Source organism: Oryzias latipes, chromosome 16 (genome assembly GCF_053564925.1).
Source record: "Oryzias latipes strain Hd-rR chromosome 16, Olatipes_Hd-rR_3.1".
Lineage (NCBI taxonomy): Eukaryota > Metazoa > Chordata > Actinopteri > Beloniformes > Adrianichthyidae > Oryzias > Oryzias latipes.
In genome coordinates this window covers 8,173,991-8,201,797 of record NC_136252.1, presented here as the reverse complement: position 1 = coordinate 8,201,797, position 27,807 = coordinate 8,173,991, and the positions used below count along the sequence as shown (strand labels likewise).

The 27,807-nt window shown below is 41.1% G+C and overlaps 1 protein-coding gene across 15 annotated transcripts in view; it reads left to right on the top strand.

Moving 5' to 3' along the window:
* oxr1a (oxidation resistance 1a) overlaps positions 1–27,807 on the top strand; it is a 203,846-nt gene that overhangs the window by 145,451 nt on the left and 30,588 nt on the right. For 4 of the 15 annotated variants that reach the window (XM_078933866.1, XM_023964500.2, XM_023964497.1 and 1 more), the window contains 3 exons: positions 17,661–17,768; positions 20,297–20,410; positions 26,717–26,758. The exons of 2 other annotated variants lie outside the window; for them this stretch is intronic. In XM_078933866.1, the coding sequence (XP_078789992.1) occupies positions 17,661–17,768; positions 20,297–20,410; positions 26,717–26,758 (264 nt within the window). The remainder of the gene's footprint in view (positions 1–17,660; positions 17,769–20,296; positions 20,411–26,716; positions 26,759–27,807) is intronic. 9 more of the 15 variants (XM_078933872.1, XM_078933869.1, XM_078933873.1 and 6 more) reach the window with 3 other exon arrangements.

The following is a 27,807-nucleotide window of genomic DNA, read 5'->3' as shown; positions in this document are numbered from 1 at the left end:
TCAGGAGCAGCACCTCCACCTCTCCTAACCTGTCAGCTGATCACAGAGGCTTTGTTTACCTCACTCAGACTTGATCAGACTTGACTGTTGCCATGAGGTTTCACCGTGTCGGAGCCCTGATATGAACCTCAGGACTCAGAGCTGGACAAATATGCAGGTGATGTGTTTTTATTATAACCCTTGAGTCAAATTCCTTCCAGTGTGATGGATGGACTGAGCACTGGCATTTCAGTCACTTACCATGCCGCTGCAGCAAACAGAGGAGATATAGCGCGAGGCAAATCCCATCGATTGGGAAGCATCTTTATCTTAAACTCATCTCCTGCACCGGTGGGAGCGGGTGTTGTCTTATTTCGCTCTTCAGGAGATGAGTATATAAATATTATCAACCGGAAAAGGAAGATTTCCCCCTGTGTGGGCCTGGTAACGCCGTCTCTCCTCCTTCCCCGCTTTACCTCACACACAAGCTTCTTCATCTTCCCCCCTTTTCTTTATATTGAGAAATAACCTGTGCAGCTGAAGCCCATCTGCCTCAACACTGATAACGCCAGTCCAATCAGCTCAGTCCCGCTATTGGCTGACCCACATCCAATTAAAAAGTCTTTAAGTCTTCGGGAACAACTTGAATAGATGAGGAGACGGAAAGATGGGGACAAAAGGAAGCAAAGAGCAAAAGATGGAGGGGAAAAAATGAGAAATGTTTATGTCTGTTGAGCGCTACACCCAACTGTTGGAGAGCACGGCGGACCTCCTCACAGAGACTCACAGAGTCAGAAGACCCATTATTGGACAAACAAGCAGAGCAGCAGACCTGAAACTGCTGACACTAGGTTAGGAAGGGTCACTGCATTAAGAAAAGCTGGAATAACATGTGCTGAACCTTCACCGATAAGGAACATTCAGAGCAAGATGAACATGTTTGACAAATTTAACAGAAGAAAATAACCGCAGAACATCTGAACACAATGTGAGATGTCCAGGGCAATAATAAAAAAAAATTTTAGTGAGGGTTTATTTAAACAGACCCAGTGAGGTTTCACAGTCCCCTATTCTTTTTGTTTAAAGGCATTTAACATAAAGTGGAGGGTGAAGTGGAATCCTGTGTAGGTGCTATTATCATATGGGGTCCCTTGGATAGTCAGGATGAAGTTTAGCTACGTTATATTAGATTAGATTAGATAACTTTATTTATCCCAGGATGGGGAAATTCACTTATCTGCGGCAGCAAGAAGGACATTCAGAAATGACATTCTAATTATATAAAATATGCCAAAAACAGAAGTCTACAGAAACTTTTACTAAAGCTTTGAAGCAAAGGATTCTTACCGCATGAAACATACTTCTAGGTTCAATTTTTTAAAGTTGGGAGAGCTAAAATAATCATTGGTCAGATTTATTTTTCAACAGATTATCATATAAAAAACAGGTTTTTATATCAGTTCCAAACCTTTAAAATCTATTTTTGTGGTTTTATGAGCCCAAGGCTTATTTCTCGAGATTACCGCATAATAAGACACATAATAAGAGTCTTTAAGACGACATGGTGGTCAGTTTCAAATTTTTTGGTTTTCAAAGTATGACAGGTGAAGAACTGGTTTCAATCCAAGCCATAAGAAGTATTTCTTTTAACTAATGCTAAATTACTGTGGAAACAGCACAAATCCTGACGAATACGTTTTAGTACTCATAAGGGAGGACGTATTAAAACAAAAAAACAAAAAAAGCTATTAGAGCCAGAATGATTTTTAGAATGACTAAATAATAGCTTTTTATTTCTCTATTGAAGTCTATGGGATTTTGGCTTTTTGGAATCAGCGGGTACTTCCTGTTTGAAATGCTGGGGGGGGGGGGGGGGGGGGGGGAGTTATTATTTGTATAGACAACTGGACTCTATACAAATAATAATTCAAAAGAAGCCAAATCAGGGACAAAGTCAACTGCGTGTAAAAAATTCCCCCCTACAAATACATTGTACTGCTTCAAGAATGTGAGCAAATCTCCTTGTTTTTGATGGAGCAATTACAACCAGTGGTTTTTTCTTTAATTTCTCCTCCAAACTGTTTGTCAGACCCCGAGGGCTGGCTTAGAAGTTTGTTTAACGTGGGTGTCGTTGTGTCCTAGATTTTCTGTAAACACAATCCCTGCTCCAAATTCTTTTTTTCACTTCTTCTCTACTGCTTCTAGCATTTAAAAAAAAGAAACTCAGGAACTGCTCTGTCTTCTTTAACCCCAGATTAATTTCAGATCCCTCTTTAAGCCAGCCGTTAACTTGAGAAGTCAGTATTATCCCAAAACATTAGACACAATGGGAAACAGTTACATCTCAGTTTGGGATGAGCTGGATTAGTTAGGAATAGTTGCTTGAATTAGCTCGACTTATTTTTGGCCTTTTCTGGTGTCTCTTTTGAGCTCTTTTGGGCCGCTGTAGTGCTCTCAGCAGAATTGGCACCGCCAACCACTCATTACGTTTTGTGTAGGGACACATGAGAGCAGTTTAGAGGGGAGGGACTGTCTGAATATCACAGTTGTAGAGCTGGGAGGGAAAAAGGAAGCTGTCAGCCTTCATCATATAGTCTCCTTTGCCAACAAACATGAGAAGTCACATGCAGTTATAGACGGTTCGTTGTGGCTGGCTGTGGAGGAGCAGCTCTGGTGTTTTCCAGAAGAAAGATATTCTTAAATAGTGCTTCATACATTCTTGTCTGCAGACTGACTTCAGGGACCTTCAAGGTCATTAAGTCAGTCTTCTTGTCCAAAATTAATTTTGATTATTGAACATTTATCTGAAATGTTCACAAATTGATTTTAAATAAATTATCTGTATTTTTTCCCTTATATTGAATGCAATATAGTTTCATTTGTTTATAAAACAGCAGTTCACAATTGTGGTTGTGTGAATGTGCTACACTAAAGACAAGAAACTTTTAAGTAAACTATAACTAATTATAATCTAATTTATTACAGATCATTCCAGTTAATTTGTCTAATATTATAGTAACCTATCTAAGAGACCCACTTCAATGAAAAATGTGTTTTTGGTGTTTTAAACATGTTTTTCTAGCATTTTTCTCATGATGGAGGACATTTATAACCCTTGTGCTATCTTAGATGACCCAATCCTTACATTGACGTGTTCTCCCTACCATGACAAAGGTGGAAAGATTTCATGTAATCCATGGACACCAGTGAAGATCACAAATCATTGAATAAAAAAGGTTTAACGCACGTCTAGTGGGTCTAGATGACCCAACTCCCAATGTTAAATGGCCTAGGATAGCACAAGGGTTAAAGAAGATAAAACTGCCTTTGTGATGATTTCTTTGCTCAAATCGGTACAACCAATGGGCCACGAACTTCCTGCTCTGCTTCAATTCAATTCAATTCAATTCAATTTTATTTGTATAGCCCAAAATCACAACAACAGTCGTCTCGATGGGCTTCGAAGTAAAACATGAAATCAAAAGGATCACGAATACAAAGAGTTCAATAGAAAAATACTAAAATGAACTAACAAACTGACTAAGCTATACTGGCATCCCTGCCCTTAGACCCCCCTTCGCGGTAAGGAAAAACTCCCAAAAAAACCGGATTCCGGAAAAAACGAAGAAACCTCAGGGGTGCCCACATGAAGGAGGGATCCTCCCCCAGGACGGACAGGCGATTTACCAGAAATCTTAGAGAAGAATTAACTTATCTAAATCTACAACTACATATATAAAAGTCCAGCAGACGAGCTTCATCTAGCCGTGGTTGTGGGGACAGTCAAAGGCGCGAGTCGAGCCGGAGACAGGAACCACAGCCAGGTGTAGGAGCTTCATACTGATGCTTCCACTGTCAGACAAACAGATCCATGAACGTCTTTGTTTTCCTCGTCTGAGCTGGAATCTGGATCTAAACTGTACGGATGGATAACTCTGATACTGCTCCCCATTTTTGTTGCACCAGTAGTGTTAGGTTGGTGGTGTGAGGGGCTGTAAGCTAGCGGGAGAGTGTGTAAACAGAGGGATGATGGGAAACCAGCGCAGCTTTGTAATGTAACAATGACAGAACAGATTGAAGAGGAAGGTCCGGAAGTTTAGGAAAACAAATCATGATTCGAAAAGATTGAATATGTTATCCTTAAGGCAAAATGCTGGGAATCAATTCAAAGCCAGATTTGTGTTCATCTGAAGGTGGTTTAAACCAAAGGTTGAGGTTTAACACTTAAATAACATAAAGTTGCTCCATTCAACGGTGAAAACTGGTCACTCTGATCCACCAGTCTTCCAGTGTGCTGTCGTTAGAGGACTTCAGGGACATTAGATGAGTCGGACTTTGAACATCAGGTGTGTGTTTGTACTCGTGGCAATCTTAACTAGTCTGTTTAATCGGTTACCTTGATTGCATTATGCAGTGCTCTGTTGCAAAGGTGACCCCCCTATTGAAGGTGATTGAAGGCTTAACAGAGCTCATTGACAGGGGGGGGGGGGGGTCTGTAGATGTCAGCCAATCATTTGCCCTTTGTTTTGATCTGTAGACATATTTATGTTGTTTTTAGATATTTGTGAACAGAGAAAGATGCTCAGAACTGCTTTTTTATGCATATCTAAACAAAACCTCATCAAGACGCCCAAAATGAGATGTTCCCAGTTTTCAAACCGCTGGATTCTTCATTGTGAAGAAACACTAAACAGCACTCTGACCCACTTCACCTCAAGGATCTTTAAAAATGATTAGCAATGGAACAAAACACGGCTAGCAAGGATCAAAGTATCACTGTCCTGTTTTATGTTATGCGTCCACAGGTTCCTGTCCGTCCACATGCTCTTCTCTTCTTGGAATCAAGTTTTATATTAAAACTATGGACATCCATTATCAAACCATGTTTAAAGTTATTTTTTGGCGCGCACAGATTTTTACCATCTGTACCGGGCATCACTTAATACTTTTTCATTGTCGAGGGGCCCCCATAAGCGGTTGTATAAATTATTAATTATTTTTTAAATCCTTACCTATAGGGTAAAACGTTAAATAACTTCCTTACTGGTCCACTTTTAGACAACGTCAAGTGTTTTGATAAGAATTTAAAAACTGATATCAAATTTAAATGTTTAAGAAATGGTTTTTATATCAGATTCATTCATTTTACTTGGAACATGTTTATTAAATGCACTTATTTGTTAATCTTCACTTTGTAGTAGGAACAGATGAAGATTTTCTGTTTTTGTTTTAATTTATCAGGTTTTACTAAAGAGAACAAAAGAAACCATTTTTTTCGTGGTTTCTGTTTATGTTCTTGTTTTTTTCTATTTTGTCTGTCTTCCAGCACTTTTGGAGGTTTGGCAACACATTTCTTGCCTTCCTTTGCCTTCCCTCTTTCCACTGCCCCTTGGCTCTCTATGCTTCATTTGACCACTTTTTCAAAACTGCTTTGAATCATCATTTAATTTCTACCAGTGTTGCCAGATAATGTCCCAGTTTTCCAGCCTAAAATTCATCTAAAGACCCAACAAAAAAAAACAAAATATTAATCAGTGGTTAATTAGCAGTAATTATCAATTAATTATTTATTACTTCCTGATTTGATTGAAAATCTAACTTTAACACATTTTTAATATTGCATCCACAATTTGAAAAAATGGACTCCTATTAAACTTCTCTATCAAGCGTTGATGTTTTGCTCAAATATTAAGAAACATTTAAAAAAGGAGAGTGAAAATTACTAAAATAATTAGGGGCTTGGTGATAAAACAATTATTAAATAGATCGCGCTATAACTTTTTCTCGATAGAAGAATGAGTCTATCGCAATTGACTTTTATTTTGAGGGTCGGAAATTAGCACTTGCCAGTTGCGAGCATTTTCTCCTCTTTGGCGAGTAAAAGTTAGAGGATCAGCCGCCACTTGGCGAGTAAACGTTTGCGTAAACGTAGTCATGTTTATCAAATCAAACCCATAATTTGCATTTATGGAACAGGTTAGAGTGAACACATGTTTATTTTACTATCAGTAGACTTTACATCTCATGAAGGCAGGTGAGGAAGACAACAGGTGAAGCACTGCCTCTCCCCAGACTGCACTTTCCTGTTGGATACTTATTTCAACCAGGAAATAAAATCTCCAGAACCGATCCCAAACCTGCCCAAAGGAAGTCTGTCCACCTAAAGCAACGTTTACCCGCAAAGTCAGAAAAAAAGTTGCCTTATTGAGCTCAAAACCGGCTAGTCTGGCAACGCTGCTTCTGCTCACTAACCTGCGAGTCTCTGGACTTGCTGTTGACTGGAATATACCAATGCTGCACAAGGATGGGTGAGGACCAAACACTTTTACATGATCAGTCTTATCAGTCATCTGGGGTGTTTTTTCATGACAGAGTTAAATAATGATGGACGGCAAATTCCTTTTAGACATTTTTATTAAGTGTTCAGCTCAGGGCCCCTAGAGAGTTGGGGACCCGAGGCGATCGCCTACCTTAGCCTTTGCCTGTGTCATGCTTGTTACACAGATGACGCAACTTTGCTCCATGACTTGCTCACCTTGCAAGTCGTTTTAAATTGTACTATTCTGACCTACCTGCCCCCTGGAAACAGCTTTTAGCTCCTAACCAGCATCAGCCTGCCATTAAATGTAGCACAGAACTTAAAGAATGATTTCTTCCTTGGTGTTTTGATGACAGTTGAACTGGCTTTGCCGGCTCTCATGTGTTTGTCTCAGCCTGTCAGCTGGAGGTCATCAAGACCTGCAGCAGCAGCAGGTCAGAGCCTGACACAGAGAAGAATTCATGGGGGAGTGAAAATGAGATAGAAAGCTTGCTTTGTGTTGCCTTGAACAGGACAGAATAATGCTCCTTTCTTCCCACGTTTCTCGTAGTAGCTTTAAATTTAGGTCTGGAACGGATCAGCAGGGCTATATACCTTTAGGTTATAATGGCAATGTTGCCAAGGCAACTGACATGCTGAAGCTGACTGTCATCTTTCATTTTAAAGCATAGAGAATATCAGAATAATTAGGAGAATTCTTGCTGTCCTTCTGTTTTCTTCACATTTTTAAAGTGGTTTCAGAATAAAAGGTCCAGAAATGATTGTTAAGACTAATTGGTTGTAATGAGGCCCTCGGTTTCATAATTTATTTTCAGTGCTGACCGTCACAGTGAACCGCCTGTTGAAGTTTGGTGGACAAGCTCCATACCTGTGGATCTGAAGGTGGAGCCCCCACCCCCCACCCCCGGTTAATTTGGCTGTTTTTCCTGAATCGCTGTCCTCTCCTGCTTGACAAGGTGACCGATGGCTTATCGGTTACTCATACTCCCCCACCCACCCCAACCCCTCCTCTCCAACCTTATCCTGCCAAGGAGGGGTGTCAGGCTGACAGAAAGAAGCCTAATTATTCATCCAAGTTTGAGATGAATAACGGGGATTATTGATTTGGAGAGGAAGAGGATTGAGTCTGCCTGTCATTACTGGCCATGATAGCAATTGTGATTACCCTGTGTTTCCCTCGCTCACTCGTCCTTGTGTCAATAACGGCCCTTTATCCATGGGTCATGTTTGCTTGTCCCGTTGTCTGAGACTTAATTGAGTTAGAGACGGCTCCTCTTACACTGTGATCAATGGCTGCACCTCTGAGGTTTGGTGGAGTCAAATGTACTGTTTGCCACTATGGCTTGGTGATGTATGAAGCTGGCTGTGTGGCTAATAGGCCTGCTTTGTCTGCATTATATGTTAATTAAGCCTAAAAGCACATGCTCCATTAATTATTTCTACCGTGCCTGGATCAGCCCACAAGTTGACTTTTTAGATCTTTCTTTCAATGCCATATTTGTGTTCTCATGCACATACAAGCTCTGCTATTCCAAGAGTCAACTCCAGGCTACCTCGGGTTGGGTAGAAAGCGACCTTAGATTGCCGAGTGCTGCTCTGAACTGTAAGAGAGCTTTAAATGCCTTGCAACCCTATAACTTGGTTTTATGCTGAGCAACAGAGGAGCTATTAAGCTAAAAATAAAATAAATTGTTCATGGTTGAGACTGTAGCAAGTAGCACCCAGGGAGAATCGATGTTCTCTACTGAAGCAGGCCGCACCAACCGCTCCGACTCTGTTGGATTCTCGTTAACTCTTTATTCTCCCAACTGAAAGAAGCCGAGTCCGTTTTGAAGGTCAGTCTTCATATGCAGCCCGCATAAAGGACAAACAGATGGTTGTAAATTCTCTTACAAGTCACATGTTTAGTCACAACCAACCTTAGTAATCATTTCTATTGTCTTGGGTGTGCAGGAGTTATTCTTCTTTTTATGGCCGTCTTGTAAAAACACGACATGCTCATGTTTTTGTGTGCCTTTGTTGTGCCACATAGACTCTGTCTCAGCGCCTCTGATCCCCGTGACACCCCCCCCCCCCCCCATCCCCTCTGTGACAGCATATTTATCAAGCTGACTTGTGGCTGTTGTCTGAATGAAAAGCAGCTCCCCTTTTAGAGAACCCATAAACTTGCAAGCCCTCCTGTCAAAGAGGTGTGCGTGGCAGCTGTTAATGAAGGAGGTGTTTCAGATGCAACAGCAGTTTGTCACCACATCCTCTTTTTATCTTTGTTGTACTTCGGCTCCAGTGGTTTCTCTTAGATAAAAGCCATTGGGGAGTTTCCCGCGTCTGCGGGGTGCTGCAACGTTGACTTGACGGCATGTCGTTTGTTTACCAGACAGATTTCTCTCCTGTCATTTCTTTGGTTTGTGTCCAGCTTCCATTTATCTTGATTTCAGCTGATTAAGTTGTTGAATTAAATTTGGGCCGTTGAACAAGCAGTATGAATCTAAATGTATCATCAGAAAAATGACTGATGTTCTATTAATTACATTTGTGTCAATGAAGGTGATTCAATTAGCTTTTAATCAAACCCTAGAATGTAATTCGCTCAAAAGACTACTTTTACTGTTTATTTCCATTTGACTTTCAGTAAAATCTATGTGAATCTGTATGATGATTGATATCTTTTGCTTGTTGGAAGGCCAGAGTTTAACGTCTTTGTTTGGGCCACAACATTGGGCTAGAGATGTTTGCATGTCTGCAGTTTTCAAGCACAATCATTTGAAGCTGCAGCAGGAGAGACAATGTAAACTTTTGTTTCTCTCTGAACAATTTGTTTCTATCAAGAAATTATGCAAAATATTATAACAAAATTCTCAAAAAGTAATAGACACTGTGAATGTGAATGTAAACAGAAACAAGTCCGAAGACAGAACCCTGAGGTACCTCACATTACGGTAGAGGGGTTTCAGCATTCTTTAAAGACATTGACCTAGAATATTCATTCTCAACATCAACTGTTAGCCACTTCTTAAAGTCCCACTCTGATCATATTTTAATCTATTTTCAAATTGTTCCCAGTGGTCTTTAAATTATGATTTTTGGCTAAAATCAAAAAGCCTGTGTCATTTTTATAGGACATAGTTTCTGCAGAGCGGCAGGAATTCATTAGAAATTCACTTCTAAGTTGTGGGCGGGGCTGTTGGCACCTCTGCCCCCCACTTCCCGTCACCCATGAGTGAGCCCTCTATTTATATGCTCTCCCACTAACTTACAGCCCCTCAAAACCCAACCTTAAGGCCTGTTCACACCGGGACGAATTTCGCCGGCGATTTTCGCCGACGTTTAACGCCTCGTGACTAAACAAAGGGCACCAACGAGAGTGTGCACACCGACGCCAAAAAACGTCACGCGTTAAAGCGTCAAAAAAAAAAAACGCCTCGGGTTCGTTTTTTTTTTTCGACATCGAAATCTACTCGACCAATGAGAATGGCCCTTTTGCACACGTGTCTGGAGCTTCTGAAGTTACAGTAAAACACAACTTGGGGGCGCTCAAACACAAAACTGCCTTGCTGAGCACACATACCAGCGAAGAAGATAGACGCCAAGTAGCGTCTACACAGCCGCGAAGCAATAATGACGGACATTCTAAAATATCCCCGAACCAAGCACCAGTTGGAGCTACTGGTGTTTGAAATATTCATGTTTTCTTTGTTTGATTCTGACAAGCGTGTAAATACTTGCTCTCTTCTTCTGAGTGAAAAGCGACTTTAAGAAGCGTAAAGTTGCGCAGCGCCACCTTGTGTACAGGAGTATTTCTGTTTTACATTAAGCGCCATCTAATGTCAGGGAATGAAATTGCATGTTCACTCCACTCATCGTCAGCGAAAATCGCCTGGGTGTGAACACAAAAATCGTGGCGAAAAACGCTGGCGAATAACGCCTGGCGAATATTCGTCCCGGTGTGTACGGGCCTTTACATTATCTTTGTAACAAAAACGGTGAGCAGTATTGGAGCTATCCATCCGTAGAGTTTAGATCCAGATTCCAGTTCAGACGAGGAAAACAAAGACATACATGCATCAGAATGGAGCAGAGCATGGAGCTTGTTGCCCACTCGGCATATTTTCTACGTCACAAATACGATATTTGTCAAACTGCATTTTATTTTGTCTGCTCCTGATTCACAACAATTTGAATAAAGACATACTCAGAAATGCAACATTAATGTTACCGGGAAACGTTTTCTAAAAATGGACTGAAAGAAAGGCTGTTAGTTTTTACCTAGTTTTCCAGACATACAAAAAGATTCACTAGCTGTGTTCCTATTTGACTATGAAATTGTGCTATTTGGATTTGCAATAATAGATTTGCCATGAGTCATGTGACCACAGGGGTTGACATAGCCCAGAAATTTGCACTGGCCCACAGGGCCAGTAGTTTTTGAAACTTACTGGCCCTGCCTGAAAGTTACTGGCCCGACACCGCGCATAGCGGGACCCGCCGCTCCGCAGGTGCTTGCAACTTTAGGGGGGTCCGGGGGCATGCCCCCCCGGAAACTTTTAATATGGTGCAATTTGGTGCATTCTGGTGACATCACTTATTTCTACACTTTTCAATGACTGAAAATAGACCATATCAAACTTAAATCTGCTCTAGTCTGTTTCAGATGTTTTGAAGAGAGCACTGCAGTGTAGTAGGTAACACTAGTTCAGAAGTTTTCATGGTGCTTCTAACGGCAAATATCGCAATAAATCATAAACCTTAAATGTGTTAAAACAATCTAATGGCAGCTTGAACCATTTAACGAATCAAATAAATCCCTTAATGCATTTGACCAATCGGATGGACGCCTTCACATTGTTGACCAATCAGATGGAGCCCTGTTATGTTAGATGTTTGTAACCTATGTCAACGTGGGTCATTTGGAGTATAATTTTTAAACTGGGAATGGTTATTTGGTTATTTTGCTGTTTGTTTATATACCGCAAATTATATCGTTATCGCAATTTTAATCTCTGATATCGCATATCGCGAGTTTTCCTCATATTGTGCAGGTCTAACTGAGATCATTCAGCTAACTAGAAATACTTACTGCTTATAGTGTTGTAAAGAAAAACAAAATTAAGTAGTTTAACATTCTACTGCATTTGAGTCTGAGATTCAGGTATTTAGAGTTGCCTTTGATTCTTTGACATTTAGCTTAAAGCTTAGTGCATACAATTTCATCTTCAATGCATTCATTAAATATCTTGCTGTCCATAGTACTAATTATACCCACTACTCCATCCAACATATTCCTATCTATTCCTGCCATGTCTTCCACATCTCTGACATGCTTCAGTCTCTCTTCAGTGACGGTGTCAGATTTATAATCAAATGTAATAATAACCCACTGGCTTGTGCCTTCGTTGTTGCTGTTTAACATTGTTTTGTATTGAATTGTTACAATCAATAAAGTTTGAAAAAAAAAAAGTAGTGAGCGCGTGGTGCTCGGCAGTGAAAGCCGAGGGCGCGCAGGCGGGAGAGAAGGAGAAGTGATCAAAGGTTTCCCATAGAAACCCTTGAAGTCTGAACACAGGACTAGCAGAAAAACTAAATTATGAAGACGAGGTAAATCTACACGTTTTCGCAAAATTTACTTTATTGAAAAAGGTGAAGAATGTATAAACCGTTAAATATTTTAGTGGCCCGAGCGGACAAGTGAAAAGTAAGGTCTTGTGGTCCGCACTGCTCCAAAAACAGGACCGGGCCAGCGGACAAATGGCTATGTCGAGCCCTGGACCAACAGCCGGATGGCGATGCGCTTCTTGGTAGGAACTGGCTGCACAGCGGGCGCCACCAGAGGTCCCACAGCATCACACAGCTCATCAGAAGCTAAGCTTGTCATTTGGGATTGTTTGATCCACTGCTCCTCTGTAAAATCAATAACCACCATTTTCCAAAATAGTTTCATCCGTAGCCCCTCCCACGTGTAAGCAGCTCGCCGCTCCATAGCCTGAAGAAGACGCTTACGTCTCCTTTGATAGATGATGATGAGCGCTAGTGCCGTGGCAGATATCTGAATGTATCTGCTGTCAATCAAAGGATTTTTCACATCCATCACCATGTTTTTGAATGAATTATCGTGTGTGTTGGTTTGTGTTTATCCGCATAATTATGATTTAATGAAAACAGTGTAATTCCAAAGTTGTGTTTTTTTTCAACATTTCTTGAGTTTCAATAAAGTTTTGCGCATATGTGTGATGTTTGAAAACACAGCTAGTAAGACTCAAAAGACCAGAACTTATCTTGTAGCATTTTACTTGCAGCAAGGAGTGAACAGAAGACGGTTGCATTCATTCTGCACACTGAAGAGGATTTTGAAAGGCACAGTTTTGGAAACACACTCTCACACGAAGGATTTAGCTTCTGTCTGCACATTTGGTTACCACATAATAAAAAAACACAGACAGTATAGTGACTAACTATTCTATCAACCAAAAACTAGAATAACACGCAGAAAAAGCGAACATCAGAAACAGTCAGCATTTCTACGAACTATGATTGGGTGTGATAATATTTTTTTTTGACTAATAAACTCAAAGACTTTGAATAAATGAAAATAGATATTTTCTCAACAAATCTTAATTTCCTTTGGATACGTCCTCCATCATCAGAAAAATGCTACAAGAACACTTAAAAACACCCAAAACATCTTTTTCATTGGGGTGAGTCTTTAAAAATGTTTTGACATCATGTCTGAACGGGTTTGGTACTGTGCTGCATATACATATTGAACATGACTACGAAAGTGAGAGGGAAAAACCAAGGGAAACATTTATACATCAACAGGGAAACACTAACAAGATAAGAAGTGCTAGATTAAACTCTAGGACCATTTATAGACATTTGGATTTTTAGAAAACCACAACAATACCTCAATAAAACTACATTTACAGAAATGCAATGGGCCAAATATTGAGTTTCTCACTAATCAAATACTTCTTTAAAAAGTCCCAATAATTGTGACTGGTCTTTGTTAAAGGTAACTTTAATGCACAAAACTGTAGAATCTGCTCCGTAGCTTTGCTTTCACCAAACATAGTGGCGCTCAGCTGACTTCCCTGCCCATACTGCATGGTGCATCCCTGCTTGGCATTGTTCATTGTTGAGCTGCCATGATTGCTGAGTCAGGGAGCCTGGATCGCAGCAGTGTGACTGACCCCAGCTCTTATTAGTTTGTTCCCCGGAGGTCAGGGAATCCAAGCTCAGCAAAGCCCACAATAAGGCCTCTGTTAGCTCTTATATGCACACTTTCTCTACAGATTTATGCAGTCTTCAGAGAGCACCAACCTGCGTTGATGTTGATCACTGTGCAGGGGGCTTTCGTCTTGACCCCAAACACACTTTTTTTAACTATCTTTTTGAAGATTCTTCTCCTCCGACTGTTGCCACTGATAATTAAGCAGCCCCCTCAGACGATTTGGCTTCAGAGGCTAATGAGCTGTGCTCTGGAGCCAAAACAAGTCACCCAGAAATATCACAGTCTCTATACTTTTGTGATGATTCGTCTTTTATGAGCCATTCTAGCTGGATGTCGGCCATAATGTGCTGATTTGTCCTCGGGTGGCTTTAAAGGTTGGATGCTCCAAGATCATCCTTCCAGAGGTTATTCCTCTGTGGTCCACTTGCTTCATCCAGAGAGGCTTCACTAAACCACCTCTGTTTGCTGCTGTTATTAGTAATCCTGAGGAGATGAGTTGTTTATAGTTTTTAGAAGTGACTGCTCTGTGTACTACTCATTTGGTTTTGTTTCCAGTCATCTGACTCTTTTCACCAAAACACAAGATTGTTGTCTCTTAAAAAACTGTTTGGGCATATCACATGAATGATAATTGGTCATACGTAAACAGACGTGCAAAAATGAGAAAGGTTATGGTGTATGACGAATGAACCAGATTAAAACCATGGTAGAAGTACGACAAAATGCAAAGAACGCGATTTGTGTTTGATTCTAGCGCTGTTTTTTATGTAATCATTAGACATTTGTGCATTAATTACTTAATTTGCCATGGCGTGCGCTATATACGCAATTTAAAAGTTATACATTGGTGGTACGTGTGTGACAAGTCTGTTATGTGGAACGGTCACAGAAAGCCACAAATTTGTGTATGCATCTAAAAAAAAGTCACACACAATTGTGTAAGATGTAAGTCATAATTGCGTATAAACTACGTAGAATACGTGGAAATTGCGTAATTCTCAACCGACCAAAAATTGTGAACGGTTCAAAACCGAATTCACGTAAAGACCTGTCGGCCGAAACCCTCGACGGACATCGATGAATGACGAACGCAAGAAACGTATATCACGCATGTGTCACGAAAGACCGATATTTTACACGTGGAAACATTTGCATAGTGGCTGTGTGACACAGCCTTCAGATGCTGATATTTCCATTTTTTTTTTTTCATTTATTATAAACAGATTTATTGAAGAACAAAAGTGATGTTAATCATGTGTTGCTCCCTCACAAAGTTCCTCTCTGTTTGTCCGTGTTCACCTCCCGTCGGTGATTGTCTGCTTTGTCTCGTTCATTTTGACAAAAATATCCTGAAAATGATGTGGAAAAACTGCCATTCCACCTCTGCGGTTGTGGAAATAATTTTCACAAAACTCTGGATCTGAGACGGTCCTGTGACTCTTAGACCAATATGACGTTGGCATTATGCTGGACAGCCATTAAAGCTCAGTTTAGAGCTCCTGTGCACTTGTTTCCCAGAGTTCCCTAATGTCACCCTGTTATGGAAGATGGGAGCTCCTGCTGGGCATGTTGGATTAACCGTCTCGGACACTCAGCTCTGTTGTGGACACCCTAACCGGTAGAGACAGCACCTGTGTCACACTGCAGGGTGCTACTGTTGAGCGCAGCCACAACACCCTACACCAGAGGTGGGCACTGAGGGCCGCATTCCTGCATGTTTTCCAGCATACCCTGCTCTGGCATGTTCTGATTGGCTGGACACACCTGAACCATGTAATCAGCCATGAGTAGGGCAAGACTATCTGGAAATCATGCAGACACACCGGCCCTCGAGGCCTGGAATTGCCCACCCCTGCCCTACACCAACCTAGAGCAGCTGCTCTGCTGCCACCAGCCACAGTTTCCTTCTATTCTGCTAGGTTTGCTGAAAATGCAAACACAGTTGTGAGCTGGTCAATAGCCTGGATTGACATGTGATGCTAATTGAGGGGGATTGACAGCTGGCCAGTATGGATGATCAAACGTCGATTTGTTTTTGCTTTTAAATCTTTGCATTTAGAGGATTCTGTATTATTTTAAACATTGTGTTTTTTTCTGCAATGATGGTTGGTAAACCTTTACATGCTGGCTTAGCAAAAAACATTAAAGACATTAAGATCCAGAGGATGAAGAATTGTTGTGTGACAGATGATGTTCTCACATGAAATCAATCAAACCAATCTTTGGTTTTAAAAGCTACACCTGTGGATGTTAAGAAAAGCTGGAGCATTACCTCTTCTTTACAAAGCCTCAATGAACGTGTTATTTATATGTGTAGTAGGGATGTGTTAAAGTTCAATTTGATTCATATCATAAATTCTGGATGACGATCCGATTCACTAACCTATAATGGATCCAGGACATCTTTAGCCAAAACGTCAACCAGTGAGATTCATAGAGAAATACCTAGAACTGGTTTTCCAGATTCCTGCTACTTCTTCAAGATAATCAAATGTAAATTAAATATGTGTACAAACAAACAAGTAAACAGGAATAAATGTCAAATCAGTTCACATTTTAGTTTCCTAAAGTTCAGTCCACTGTTGTTTTTCCACATCCAAAAATCCAAAGGGAAAATTCTCAAAACATTCTAGCACACTGGATGGTCACATGTATTTGCTACTTATTTACCAAACTCGATATAATCAATTTGTTTCATTTTGAAACAATTATCGAATGATGGTATATAGGCCTGCACAATATACCGCAAATTTATCGTTATCGCGACATCAAGCTGTGCAATATGCATACCGCAAAAGACGGCAAAAATCGCAATAAATGATTACATTAAATGTGCTAAAACAATCTCATGGCAGCTTGAAATATTGAACAAATGAAATAAATCCCTTTATGCATTTCACCAATCGGAAGGACCCGTTTACGTTGTTGATCAATCAGATGGAGCCCTTTTATGTTTGATGTTTGCCTCCTACGTCGACAAGGGTCATTTGGAGTTTAATTTTTAAACTGTTGCAGTGAAATGGAAATAATGTTTTTGTTTTTTGTGTATTTGTTTATATACCGCAATTTGTATCGTTATCGCAATATTAATTACCAATATCGCATATCGCGAGTTTTCCTCATATCGTGCAGCCCTATAGGTCAATTCGGTTAACAACTTGCCTCAGGCAGATCGACCTGGTTGGATCGTAGAAATATCAGTTGATTAATCGATTCATTGAGTACTTATTACACCCCTACTGTAAACCTCTAAATCTTTCGACGTCTCTGTATTTTGAGCAGATGGGTTGCTTGATTGGTAAGGTATAAGGCTGCCATGCAGGAATCCAGGGTTCGATGTTTATTCAATGTGGACTTGTGGCAATGACCAGCATCAATGGCGAGCAATGAACATCACCAACATCTCCTTGGGCAAGTCTCTTAACACCACTGCAGCTCAGCTCTCCCCCAGGGGATGGGTCAAATGTGGAGAAGAATTTCCCCATTGTGAGATAAATAAAGTATCAAAGAAAATAAAAATTATAATTTAACATGTAAAATGTTTGTCTTCATCCTCTGGATAACACCATTATAGATTTTTTTTAGGTTGAAACAAATATTCTGTGAATTTGGTAAACCTTCATCCAGCCTTTTCTCATGTGAGGGTCTGAATTCCTTCATAGGTGTTTCATCACGTTGTGTAGCTTATCTTTTAATAATAATTAGACAAAAAATGTTTTATTTATTTAAAACAAAAAAACTGGAGTTTTGTTCTCTCTTAGAAGAGCTTACAAGGACTTTCCCCTAACAGCGTTGATTAAAAGAAGTTTGTTATGATAGAAATATTCACACCAAACATTGTCAGTTGTGTGTGTGTGTGTGGGGGGGGGGGGGTCAAATGTTTGAATAGGGATACAATCGAAGTCTTGTGGTTGACATATAACAGCAGTGAGTTTAAGTTTCTGAACGTTGAGCATCATGGTCAGCAGTGACAGCCGGAGCCAGGGTCACGTCTAAGCTTCACGCCTCTTAGATGCTTAGATCCTCTGTGTCGTCTTCCTCTGTGTCTCGTCTTCCTCGGCTTCTGTCCAGCTTGTTGTAGAAGCCCTGAACAGGAGCAGCAGTGTGATCTCTGTGTTCTCTTGTTTTGTGGTCCAGGTGGAATCGCGGGACACTCTGAACAGCATTGCACTCAAGTTTGACACCACACCCAACGAGCTGGTTCAGCTGAACAAGCTGTTCTCCAGAGCAGTGGTGCCTGGCCAGGTGTGAACCTCCGTCCTCACTGATATTTTCCACAGCGGCCACACACTAACACCACAAGCTCATCCTGACCATTCCTAATACATGCTCTGTGGTTTTCCTTCATCTTACTGTCTACTTTTGGCTTTTGGGAATTTTCCTGAAAAAGGAGCTCCACATGCTGCATGAGTTTATCCTCCCACTTCCTCAGAGCATCCTGCTGGTTCACTAAACTCATCTCCGTTCTGTGTTCCTCATAATTGCCTGCCATTTACAGCGTTGTTTGCTCCATTCAGATGCATCTTGATGCGTGACACTAAATTTGTTTCTAAATGTCTGCACCTCCACCAGTGATGCTGTTCTTCAACTTACACCAGCAACACGTCTGTAATCTGCTCCAGTGTCTCCAGCTTTACTGCATCCCAAATTCAAAACCCGCTTTTACAGGATCATCGCTTACAGGTTTACTCCGTATTTATTGTTATCAGAATAAAATCCAGTTGTTTGGAAATGAGCCACTGAAACCCTCAGCTCAGGTCAGACTCTGAGTTCACCACCAAATGAAGAAGAGCACAAACTGAGCCATCGGCTCTCCTCCTTCAGCACAAAATGAAAGCAGCTGGTTCGTTTTTTTCTCCTCAAAGTGGAAGTCAAATGAAGAATTTATTCCTTTAAAGGAACAAAGAGATCATCATGAAACAACAGATCCTTAGAAGAAGTTGGGTATCTCTGCCATTAATCTCATATAATGAGAATTCTCCACATGGAAATGCAGCCCCAGAATGTTTTCAGACTGTAAGATGGATGCCAGTTGCTACATCAGCTATTAAGTATGTGCGGGTGTGACACAAAGCAAAGGGAAGTGCATCTATGCCCAGCATGACCATACGCAGAGCACCTGGGCTGTACAGATTCCTCTGCAGAAAACTTTACAACACCTGTAAAGCAAGAAAAATAGGAACAAAGTAGAACTGAAGAGGTAAAACTAAGCTCTAACATCGCCATTGCCCATAAATCACTGCAGCAACTTCAAAGACACGTTTAGTGTCAAGTTAGGCTTTGGGGTTCACAGTGAAGATTCTTCTTCTAAGTGACATTTTAGAAACCACAAAATGAAATAAAGAAACAAACAGGAACTTCATCTGTGATGGAAATGAATAATCTGCTACATTTTTTTTGATTAAATGAATTAAATTCCAGAAGGACAAACATGTTTTGCAAGAAATTTAAAGTATAAAAAGTTTCTACATATCCATTGACTGTATATGAGAACTGGACTGAGTGACTCCTTCCCCCTGGCGTTTCCAGCAGGAAGTATCTGCTGGCTCCAAGAAGCCAAAACCCCATAGGCGTCTATAGAGGAATAAACACCTATTACTCAGTCATTCTACTTGTCAGAATAAACATTCTTGCTAGTTATAAAAGTTAGAGACTGACCAATCAGACATCTAAATAAAAGTCTGAGGTCTCGCGTCGAGCATTCAAAATGTTTTAACAGATTCTCTCTAGTGGTAAGGGTGTGGCCTTCCAACAAGCTCCCTGCTTACTGACGACCTGTGGCCAACATGGCAGTGTTAGTTTGTATCGCGGGGCAAAAATGCCAACTGAATTGACTTTCTTTGGTTGGAACCATTTTCTATGGATGACATTACAGTCAGTCATAGGGAGGGGTTGATAAAAATCGAGTAATCAATCTGAAATCGAACCTACCGGATAACAGTAAACCCAAAGTTAGCTAGCTTGATGCTGACGTATAATGGAATTTCCCATAGGATGGCTAATGCTAACGATTGGTCAACCTAAACATACATTGCTGACTAAATTAACAGCTTTATATCCTCACAGGCAGGAATTTTCCCAACTCTTCTATGGAAACATTTATTTAAGAGTAACCTTTTGTGGTCATGAGCACCGTTTTTCTCAAATCTTCTGGAATAAAGTGTGATGCTATAGCGTGAGCTCCACCTAAGGGCCAAACTGAAATGCCCTCCAGGAGAGGCAGCACATAATAATAATAATAATGTGCACATTTTTGGAGCTTCTCCATTTGAAAAACCATGAACTAATCCATTTGGTGTCAACGATCCATTGTTTTATCATTTCACTAATAAATCTTACAGTATGTGGACTGTATCAGATTAATACAAATATCTTCAAATCATAAATAGATTATTGTATTTCTATACAAATATGTTTAAATGTGTAAATTGTGTAAATTCAAAATCAAATTGAATCAAATTGAGTGGATCTAAAGAATCAAATGAATCAAATCGATTCAGGTTCTGGTGAATCGAATCAAATCGATTCTAATTGTTGGTGATACTCAGCCCTACTCAGTCGGTCCAGTTCTTGTATATAGTCAGTGTAAACAACACACGAACACAAATTCAACCTTCCGTTTCCTATCCATTCTGTCAGTAACATGAGATTTTTCTACTTATCTCATGACGGCATGTTTGAGAAATGTTCTGTTTCTTCTTGTGTGTTCACGTGTTTGCATGTGGGCAGAAGGGCAGCACCTGTGTCAATACAGACATGGATTGTGTTTGCAGGTTCTGTACGTTCCTGATCCCGAGTACGTCTCCAGTGTCGGAAGCTCCCCCTCCCTCAGTCCCATCAGCCCCTTGTCTCCCACATCCTCCGAAGCAGATTTAGAAAAGGCAACGGTATGTTCACCACTCCTCTAATGCATGTTCTCACACACGTTGATTGGTGTTTCAGACACAGGGCCTCCACAAAGGTAAAAAATGCAACTAAAGTATAGATCCACAACTGAGTTTTGAGGTTATTTTCAGGGGTTTACAAGAACATTTGAAGGCTCAACTTAAGCCAGAAACGCTCCTCCTATCAGTTAATAAAATCAGTTGATTCCTTGAAGGTCTGCAGGAGAGCCGCCCGCTCTCCAATATCTGACAACCCTGAGTAATTGAAAGGCTGGTCTACTTTGGCCAAAGTTTCCATATCTGGAGGCAGCATGTTGGTGCTTTGCAGATAAAATAAAGAGCGGGTTTGTTTGGTTTCACATGTATGAACTGGAGTCAGAAAAGCTACAAAATTCCTCAAAATGTTTGCCGGGGAACAGGTGCAAGAATGTGTGCATAAAGGAAGGTTCACACTGATAGTTTTCAGTCCTCTTAAAATGAATACATTCAATCTTTTGATTTCTAATCAATGAAAAGTTGCTAGTTTTCCTTCTGGATGCTTATGGCATGCATCAATTTGAGCAGAAAGTCAATAAAAACACTAAATACATTTCCATTGCATAGTCTAGTCTTATGTTTGCTTATTTAAAGTAACATTTACTTCATCTTTACACCATTGTGAGCTGAGTTGTCACCTGAAAAGTTGAATGCGCTTTCCATGCTCAACAAAGTGCCGGACAGGAAGTTTCTGTGCTGCAGCAGCGGTTGCTAAACCTCAGTCTGCACAGACCTGAGCTCCCAGCTTTCATTTATGCTTACAGATGTTTGATGACCAGAAGGTTGCACGTATGTTTTGGAAATTTCCCCAAAAAACAAAATCCAATCTTAAGAAGGAAGAAAGACCCTTCTTTCAAAAAAAAGTCCTATTTTCTGTCTTGCAAGAACAATAACACCTAATCTAGAGAGTTTGTCAATAGTTAAATCATTTTACTTGAAGAAACCATGTCCTATTGACTTTTTTATTTTCTTAAAATAAGAATTCTTGATATGTCCATTTTTCTTACCCCATTGGCAGAATGTTTTGAAACAGTGGAGCTGCTTTCTATGTTACTCTATCATCTTACATGAATATCTGCAAATGCTTGGTTAGTTAGTGGAATCATTTAGTTTCATGATTCAGAAACATGGCAAAAAATGAACTTTAATAGCACATATAAACAAAGGTGTTGCAGCACTTTTCTCATCTGTGAAGCTGTTTTCTAAGAATCCATAAGTTCAGGTTAGCTGTCAGGCCTCCAGCTCCTGATTTGTCCTCATGACATAAAGGAGCTGGTGTTCCAGGTTCACTCACACACTTTTCCTGACCAAAGCGATCACGCTGCTTTGCCCCTTTGTCTGCTGCACAGACACATCAGCACACACTCAATAGGGGACACGAGCATTGAATTATCCCTTAAATCTGTGCTGTCAGGCCCTAAAGCCCTGCTCTTTGTTGGCCTGAACTTCAACACCCAGGATGGTGCGTCGTGCTGGCCGGCACAGAGGAGACAACAAGAGGTGCCAATACCTGCTGCATGCTTTTTTAAAGACAGGAAGAGATCTGTCCGTGTGTTGCGTGTGCATGTAAGCAGGAGCCAGGATGTGTGTTCCCTCCCAGTTTTTTGTTATTCTGTGTATCCACTCAGAACGTGTGCACGTCTTGCTCTTTGAAGGTGATATTTCACTTAATGCAAATTAGCAAACCTGAGAAGCACAGAGAGTACTGAGAACATTCTAGGTGGTGTTTTCAGTGCATCTTGATGTTAAGGCAGCAGAGGTGTAGATGCAAATGCAAACTTGCTGTAAGATCAAGTGCAATCAGAAAACAAGCACATGTTAAATCCATCCATCCTCAGAACTCACTGGGATGCTGGAGCCTATCCCAGCTATTGCAAGGCGAAGGTGTGGCACGCCCTGGGTGGCTCACAGGAAAAATGACAGGTACTTATTGTTCCTCCATTTCAGGAAGTGAAGTTTCCGTTCAAAAACTACAGGGATTATTAATCTCATTGTTTGCATTTATCAGGGGGTTTATTGGCATAAAAACCAGATTTTTTGAAAATAATAAACAAAACCGAATGAAGTCAGATGTTTTGTCAGCTCTGGTGTTTAACGTTTATGATCGTCCGTTTTTTCATCTGAAAGAAAAGTAGCTATAGATTAACGGCTGCATAAATCTCCTGGTACAATACTAGAACTCATTCCTAAATGTTCACTTGGCAGCTTTTCAAGCGCAGATAGATTTTCTTCCACTCATGTTTTGATCTCCACATTTCACAAGTATACACAGTTTTAGGTTCATAAACTTTGTGGTGCAGAAAGGTCTCCCAGTTTCTGTTCCTGTGGATGTACAGAACGGTTCTTAATCTTTTTTGAAGTAAGTTTTGTGATGTCCATCATGTTATCTACCCAAAGGGAAGCAGCCACTACGCACATTTTGCGCATTTTCCACGCATGGAATTTCGTTCTCTCGTGTTACATGCATGATCTATGTAATTCATAAGTGTTTCTTGCGTTCGTCATTTGGCGATGTGCGCAGACATCCGTTGAGGGTTTCGGCCCACGGGTCTTTACGTAGATTCTGTCCTTAGCTGTTTAACAACTTTGGTTAGTTGAATTAAATAGTTTACGCATATTTTATGTAGTTTATGTGCATTTATTATGTAAATCTTATGCAACTGTGCTTGATTTTTGCGAGATGCATACAGAAATGTGTGGCTTTCCATGACCAAACGTATACGGCACACATATCACGTTCAAATTACGTAACTGATTAAGGAATCACAAATTGCATAAAAACAGTGCAATAATCACGTACGGTTCATGTTCTACATGGATTTACGTGTTCTTTGCGTGGTTTATTCATACTTTAATGTGGTTCATTCGTGATACATCTGTGAAAATTTCACGTATTGACCATAACTTTTCTCACCTTTTCCTCGTTTTTTCACGTATGACTAATTTTCATCCATGCAATATGCGCAAAATGCACGCGTAGTGGCTGTTTGGCACGGCCTTAATGCAACATGCATCAATTAACTTTCATTTCTTGAGTCAGTTCTGTTTCTATTCTCATTGCACTTTTTGCAAGTGGACTAAGGTGTACTGTATAAGAGAAGCATATGTGTAATCCTGCGTTCATACAGGGCATGTGCATGCTATACGCAATTTGATGAACGCGCACTCAGCCCATGGTGTTCACACCGGACAAACAGGGAGGGGCTTCTTTGTCTTTTGTTTTTCCACTGTTTACTAGCGCTTGTCCACCACCTACAGCCAGTAGAGGCTCTGGTCAAAATGTTGAAGCCGTGCAAACCTGGGGAATTTTGGTTCAGGCTTTTTCTTTCACAGCTCTATTCCAATATTTGAAAGACTTGGTGTCATATAACTCCGGCCAAACACAAACCGCAATTATGAATTTCTCCTTCACACCTTTGTGTTTTGAAAAGGATACTACCCACTGGTTCCTGATTGGTCAAAGTTTAGCTTTTTTACATTCAAGCAGTCAAAAGTTCAGCTGGTTGAACTTTCAGCGTGCGTTCAATAAATGCCCACTTTGTATGTAGAGCCCGAGAACGGACTCAAAAACCTGTTTGAACACGAGGATTTTGAATGCAGAAGCCCGAGACACAGTTTTTTGGACATTTACATAGACTTTTCATTGAAAGTGGCTGCGTGAATGCATGTTGCCGCAGCCAGTGTGTATATATTTGAGTGATCACTGCACCCATTGGCCAGAAATCCTGAGGGCGGAGCTACTCAGATTTAGATGTGCTAATGTGCTGATCTTTCTGCCACGAAGCAAAATCTCTGTTACAGGAACAAGTTATTTAGAAATTCAAGAGAATGCGTCTGCTTTTCTTGCTATTTTACAACGTAAGAATGGGACATGCTGAAGCCTCGTCGTTTGGTCTCCGGGATGAACAGCTGGCCTCAGCCACAGTATCTCATGGTGTTGGTCAAACGATGGAGCAGAACTTTCTCACATATCTCCATGTTGGTTTGGCAAAGTTTTGAGGTGACTGCTTGAATGGACATTGGGTTAGCCTAGGTGTGCTTTGAATGTCTGTGTGAATGAAAGGTGACCCTAACAGCAAAGCTCCTCTAGCCTGGTCCTTGAGGTTTTCTGGCTTCGAATGTTTTCCTTTTGCCCCCATTTCCTCATTGAGGTGACTTCCTGAGTCTTTCAGGTCTGCATTTGAATCAGCTTTGTTAAAACAAGAGCAACATGCAGGGCAGGGCACTCGTGGCCCTCAAAGCCCAAAGCGTCCGTTCCTGTTTGATATGACAGACGGCTGTAACCAAATCTGTTAGTCCTGAATTTCCCATTTCAAAAATGAAACCTAAAAACAAACCCAATAATAAGGAGGACAGAATAAGAATATGTTATTAAAATGTCCTCTGAGAATTGAAGCAGTTTTATGTTGATTACTTTTTTTGCTTGGAACCCTTTGCTCATTGTCACACATTGACCTCCGTCAGTACACCTCGGCAGTAAAGGAGCCATGCTCCTGACGGGGCTCGCCTCTGTTCTAATGGCTTGTTATATGCACATCGTTAGAATTGCAGACCCTGACGCTCCAGCGGTCTCACTAACGCTGCTTTGGTGATTGATTCTTTGTCGTCCGTTTTGGACGTATCTTCACATCCAAATCTGTCAGGCCTGCATGTGGTCCTGGCCTCGGCGCTCAGGAGAGCAGCAGCGTGAGCCATCTCCCCCAGGTTCTGTGTCTGCAGCATCCGAAGGAGCCAATCAACGAGCACCGCTGGAAACTCAGTGGTCCCTTAAGAAATATGACTGTTTGCTGGTCTCCATAGAAACATCAGCCGTTTTTCTTCTTTTGCAGGGAATTGATTGCAAGTCTCCACTGCAATCACCATCACTCTCAGTCCACTTGAGTTTGACGCATCTGGCCACGAGCATTTTCCCGGTGGTTTGTGCTCATCGCTGTCTGTTAATTTCTCAGCAACCGCCAGAAGAAAGGCCCTCTTTTATTTGCCACTTATCTATTTAGGTCATAGCTTGGGAGAACAGGAGCAGATTCTGCGGCTCTCGACGGGGGAGGATCAGCCCGTGACTTCAGAAAAATTAAGCCCTTAATAGTGATCCTGTGTATGATATACAGAGCAGCTAATGAACGTTGCCGCTCTCTCGCAGACAAGCGGCAATTATTCCAGGCAAAGGAAGTGTGCTTGGAAGGCAGAATGGAGGGAACATTACCTCACCCCAAGTGTCAACTTTGTGTTTGTGTAGGCGTTGTGAGCTTCAGTGTGAAAGTGTGACTGCCATCTCTCCGCTTGTGTTTGTGTGTGTGATTCCTTGGCGGATGCAGCATTTAGGTGCCCTTCAGTTTTTCTTTTAACTGCAGGAAGAGCCTTAATAACCCAGTCTGCATCTTTCCTTGTTTCTCCAGAATCTCAAGCATCTTTTAATTAAAGGCCTATTACAGGGCTTGATGTGCTCGTCTCAAGGAGAATATTATGGCAATGAATGGCTCTGGCAGGTGTATATTAATAGAATAGCAGTACAAGTAGAAGATAACTTGTTAAAGCACGGATGAAAATGAGTCTCTTGAAAAACGAGTCTGAGTTCGAATAAAAGTCAAATCTGGTACAAAGCAATTAAAGGAAAGTTAAATATTGAATAGAAAAGTGTGTGTACAGAGCAAATGCTCTGCAGATGTTCACAAAGCTCTTACCGGTATCCTGTTAACACCAGGTCTCTCTGTGGTGAAAGTTTGAAAAAAGCGGCACAGTAGAGCTGAGGAGGATAAAGGTTTTAATTTTGCAGTAAAATCAATCCTGTGAGACTCCTCGCATTGGCCTGTAAACCCTTCATCCTCAGCATGACACCAATGCAGAGTCTGTAATGCGCAAAAACTGGAGGTAATTGATTTGTCCTCTAATCCGTAAAATGTAAATGTAATTGTCTAAGCTGGAACAACTTCTTTAATGCTGCAGTTAAACTGTAAATGAATCAGTGTCAGTAAACTGGATCATTTCAATGAATTCCTTTCATCCATAATATCAAAACAAATCAAAAACATGTCAGAACGCATAAAAAAAAATGCACTGTAATACAGCCACTTACTGTTACAATCTTGGTGTTCATACTCAATTCCAGTGGTGTTCCCAGTCTTTTTACTGGTTTTCCCCCTTAGTCACAACTGTCCTTTCAAGTGGATGCAGGCGAAAAATGGTCAAATCCGTACAGGGCTCACAGGAAATATATCATAGACCGCCAGGTGAGCCCACAGAGGGAAAATGTTCATGTATATTTTTTTTCTACAGGCATGCTCCGAGCGACTGGTCATAGTTGGGCAACACATAGGGGTAAGTGAGATACAGGTGTGTCGAGTGGAGTTTTCGCTTTGCGCAAGGAGTCTGTTAGTGCTGCTGATGTAATAAGTGCGCGCTCCTTGCTTACAGCCTGACTGTTAGAAATTAGAAAATGAGACATTCAGAGTGTGGTGTGTGTGGAGGTCCTGCAGGCATCTTACAGGCATTACTTTCCACGTGCACACTCTTTGCCCACGGTCAGTAATGGGTCAGCACGCGCACCTTACTAATGACTAGTGTGGCGTAAAGGCATTTCACGACGGCATCACCCATGTATGTGCAACTTCTATTAGCCTAACAAATACTTCACAACACACTTGCAGCACGCACAACAACGGTACCATCCATGTTCATGACGTCCTTTGAGTGGCTGCACGACCCTCAAGACACACCTGCGCTCCCCTTAAGATGCAGCCGCTCCTCTCTACGATCGCCACGGACCCGGACAACCCAAAAACCTGCAGCACCCGTGCAGGTCAACCCCTGGTCCATGTGCATGTGACTAAGGCTTTAGGAACCACCAATGCACCCTTTCTTTACTGTGAGGCTGGATCATCTCTCCCTTGCTGATGAGGAATCATTTAGTTTTATATTTTAGATCCAAGCTGAGGAATTTTATTCTTTTTTTAATCACAGGTATCCATTAAATGCTGTTTCAGAAAGGCCTAATGGACACCAGGTTTGGTTTCTGAGCTGAAAACCTCACCTCAGATCAGCTCAGTACAGACCAGTGTGGGACAGTGCACATGCTCTGACCATGCCTTTGTACAGCCCCCCCCCCATCAGAGTGCACAAAGCTGAGCTGAACCAGTTCCCTGACTGTAACCGCCCTTGTCCTACTTTCCTGTTGGCCAAACTCTGCCATGTGTCCTCGTCAGAGTAAAACTGTTTACATCTTTGGGGCGGAGACTGTCACCCAGTTGTTTACGGCTCATTGTTCAAAATGGCAAAAGGTATATTTTTAGATATCTAAATTTGGAAAAATGAATATTAAAGAAGCTTTTTGTCTAATTGAAAAGTTTATAAAAGTTATGACATGTTTC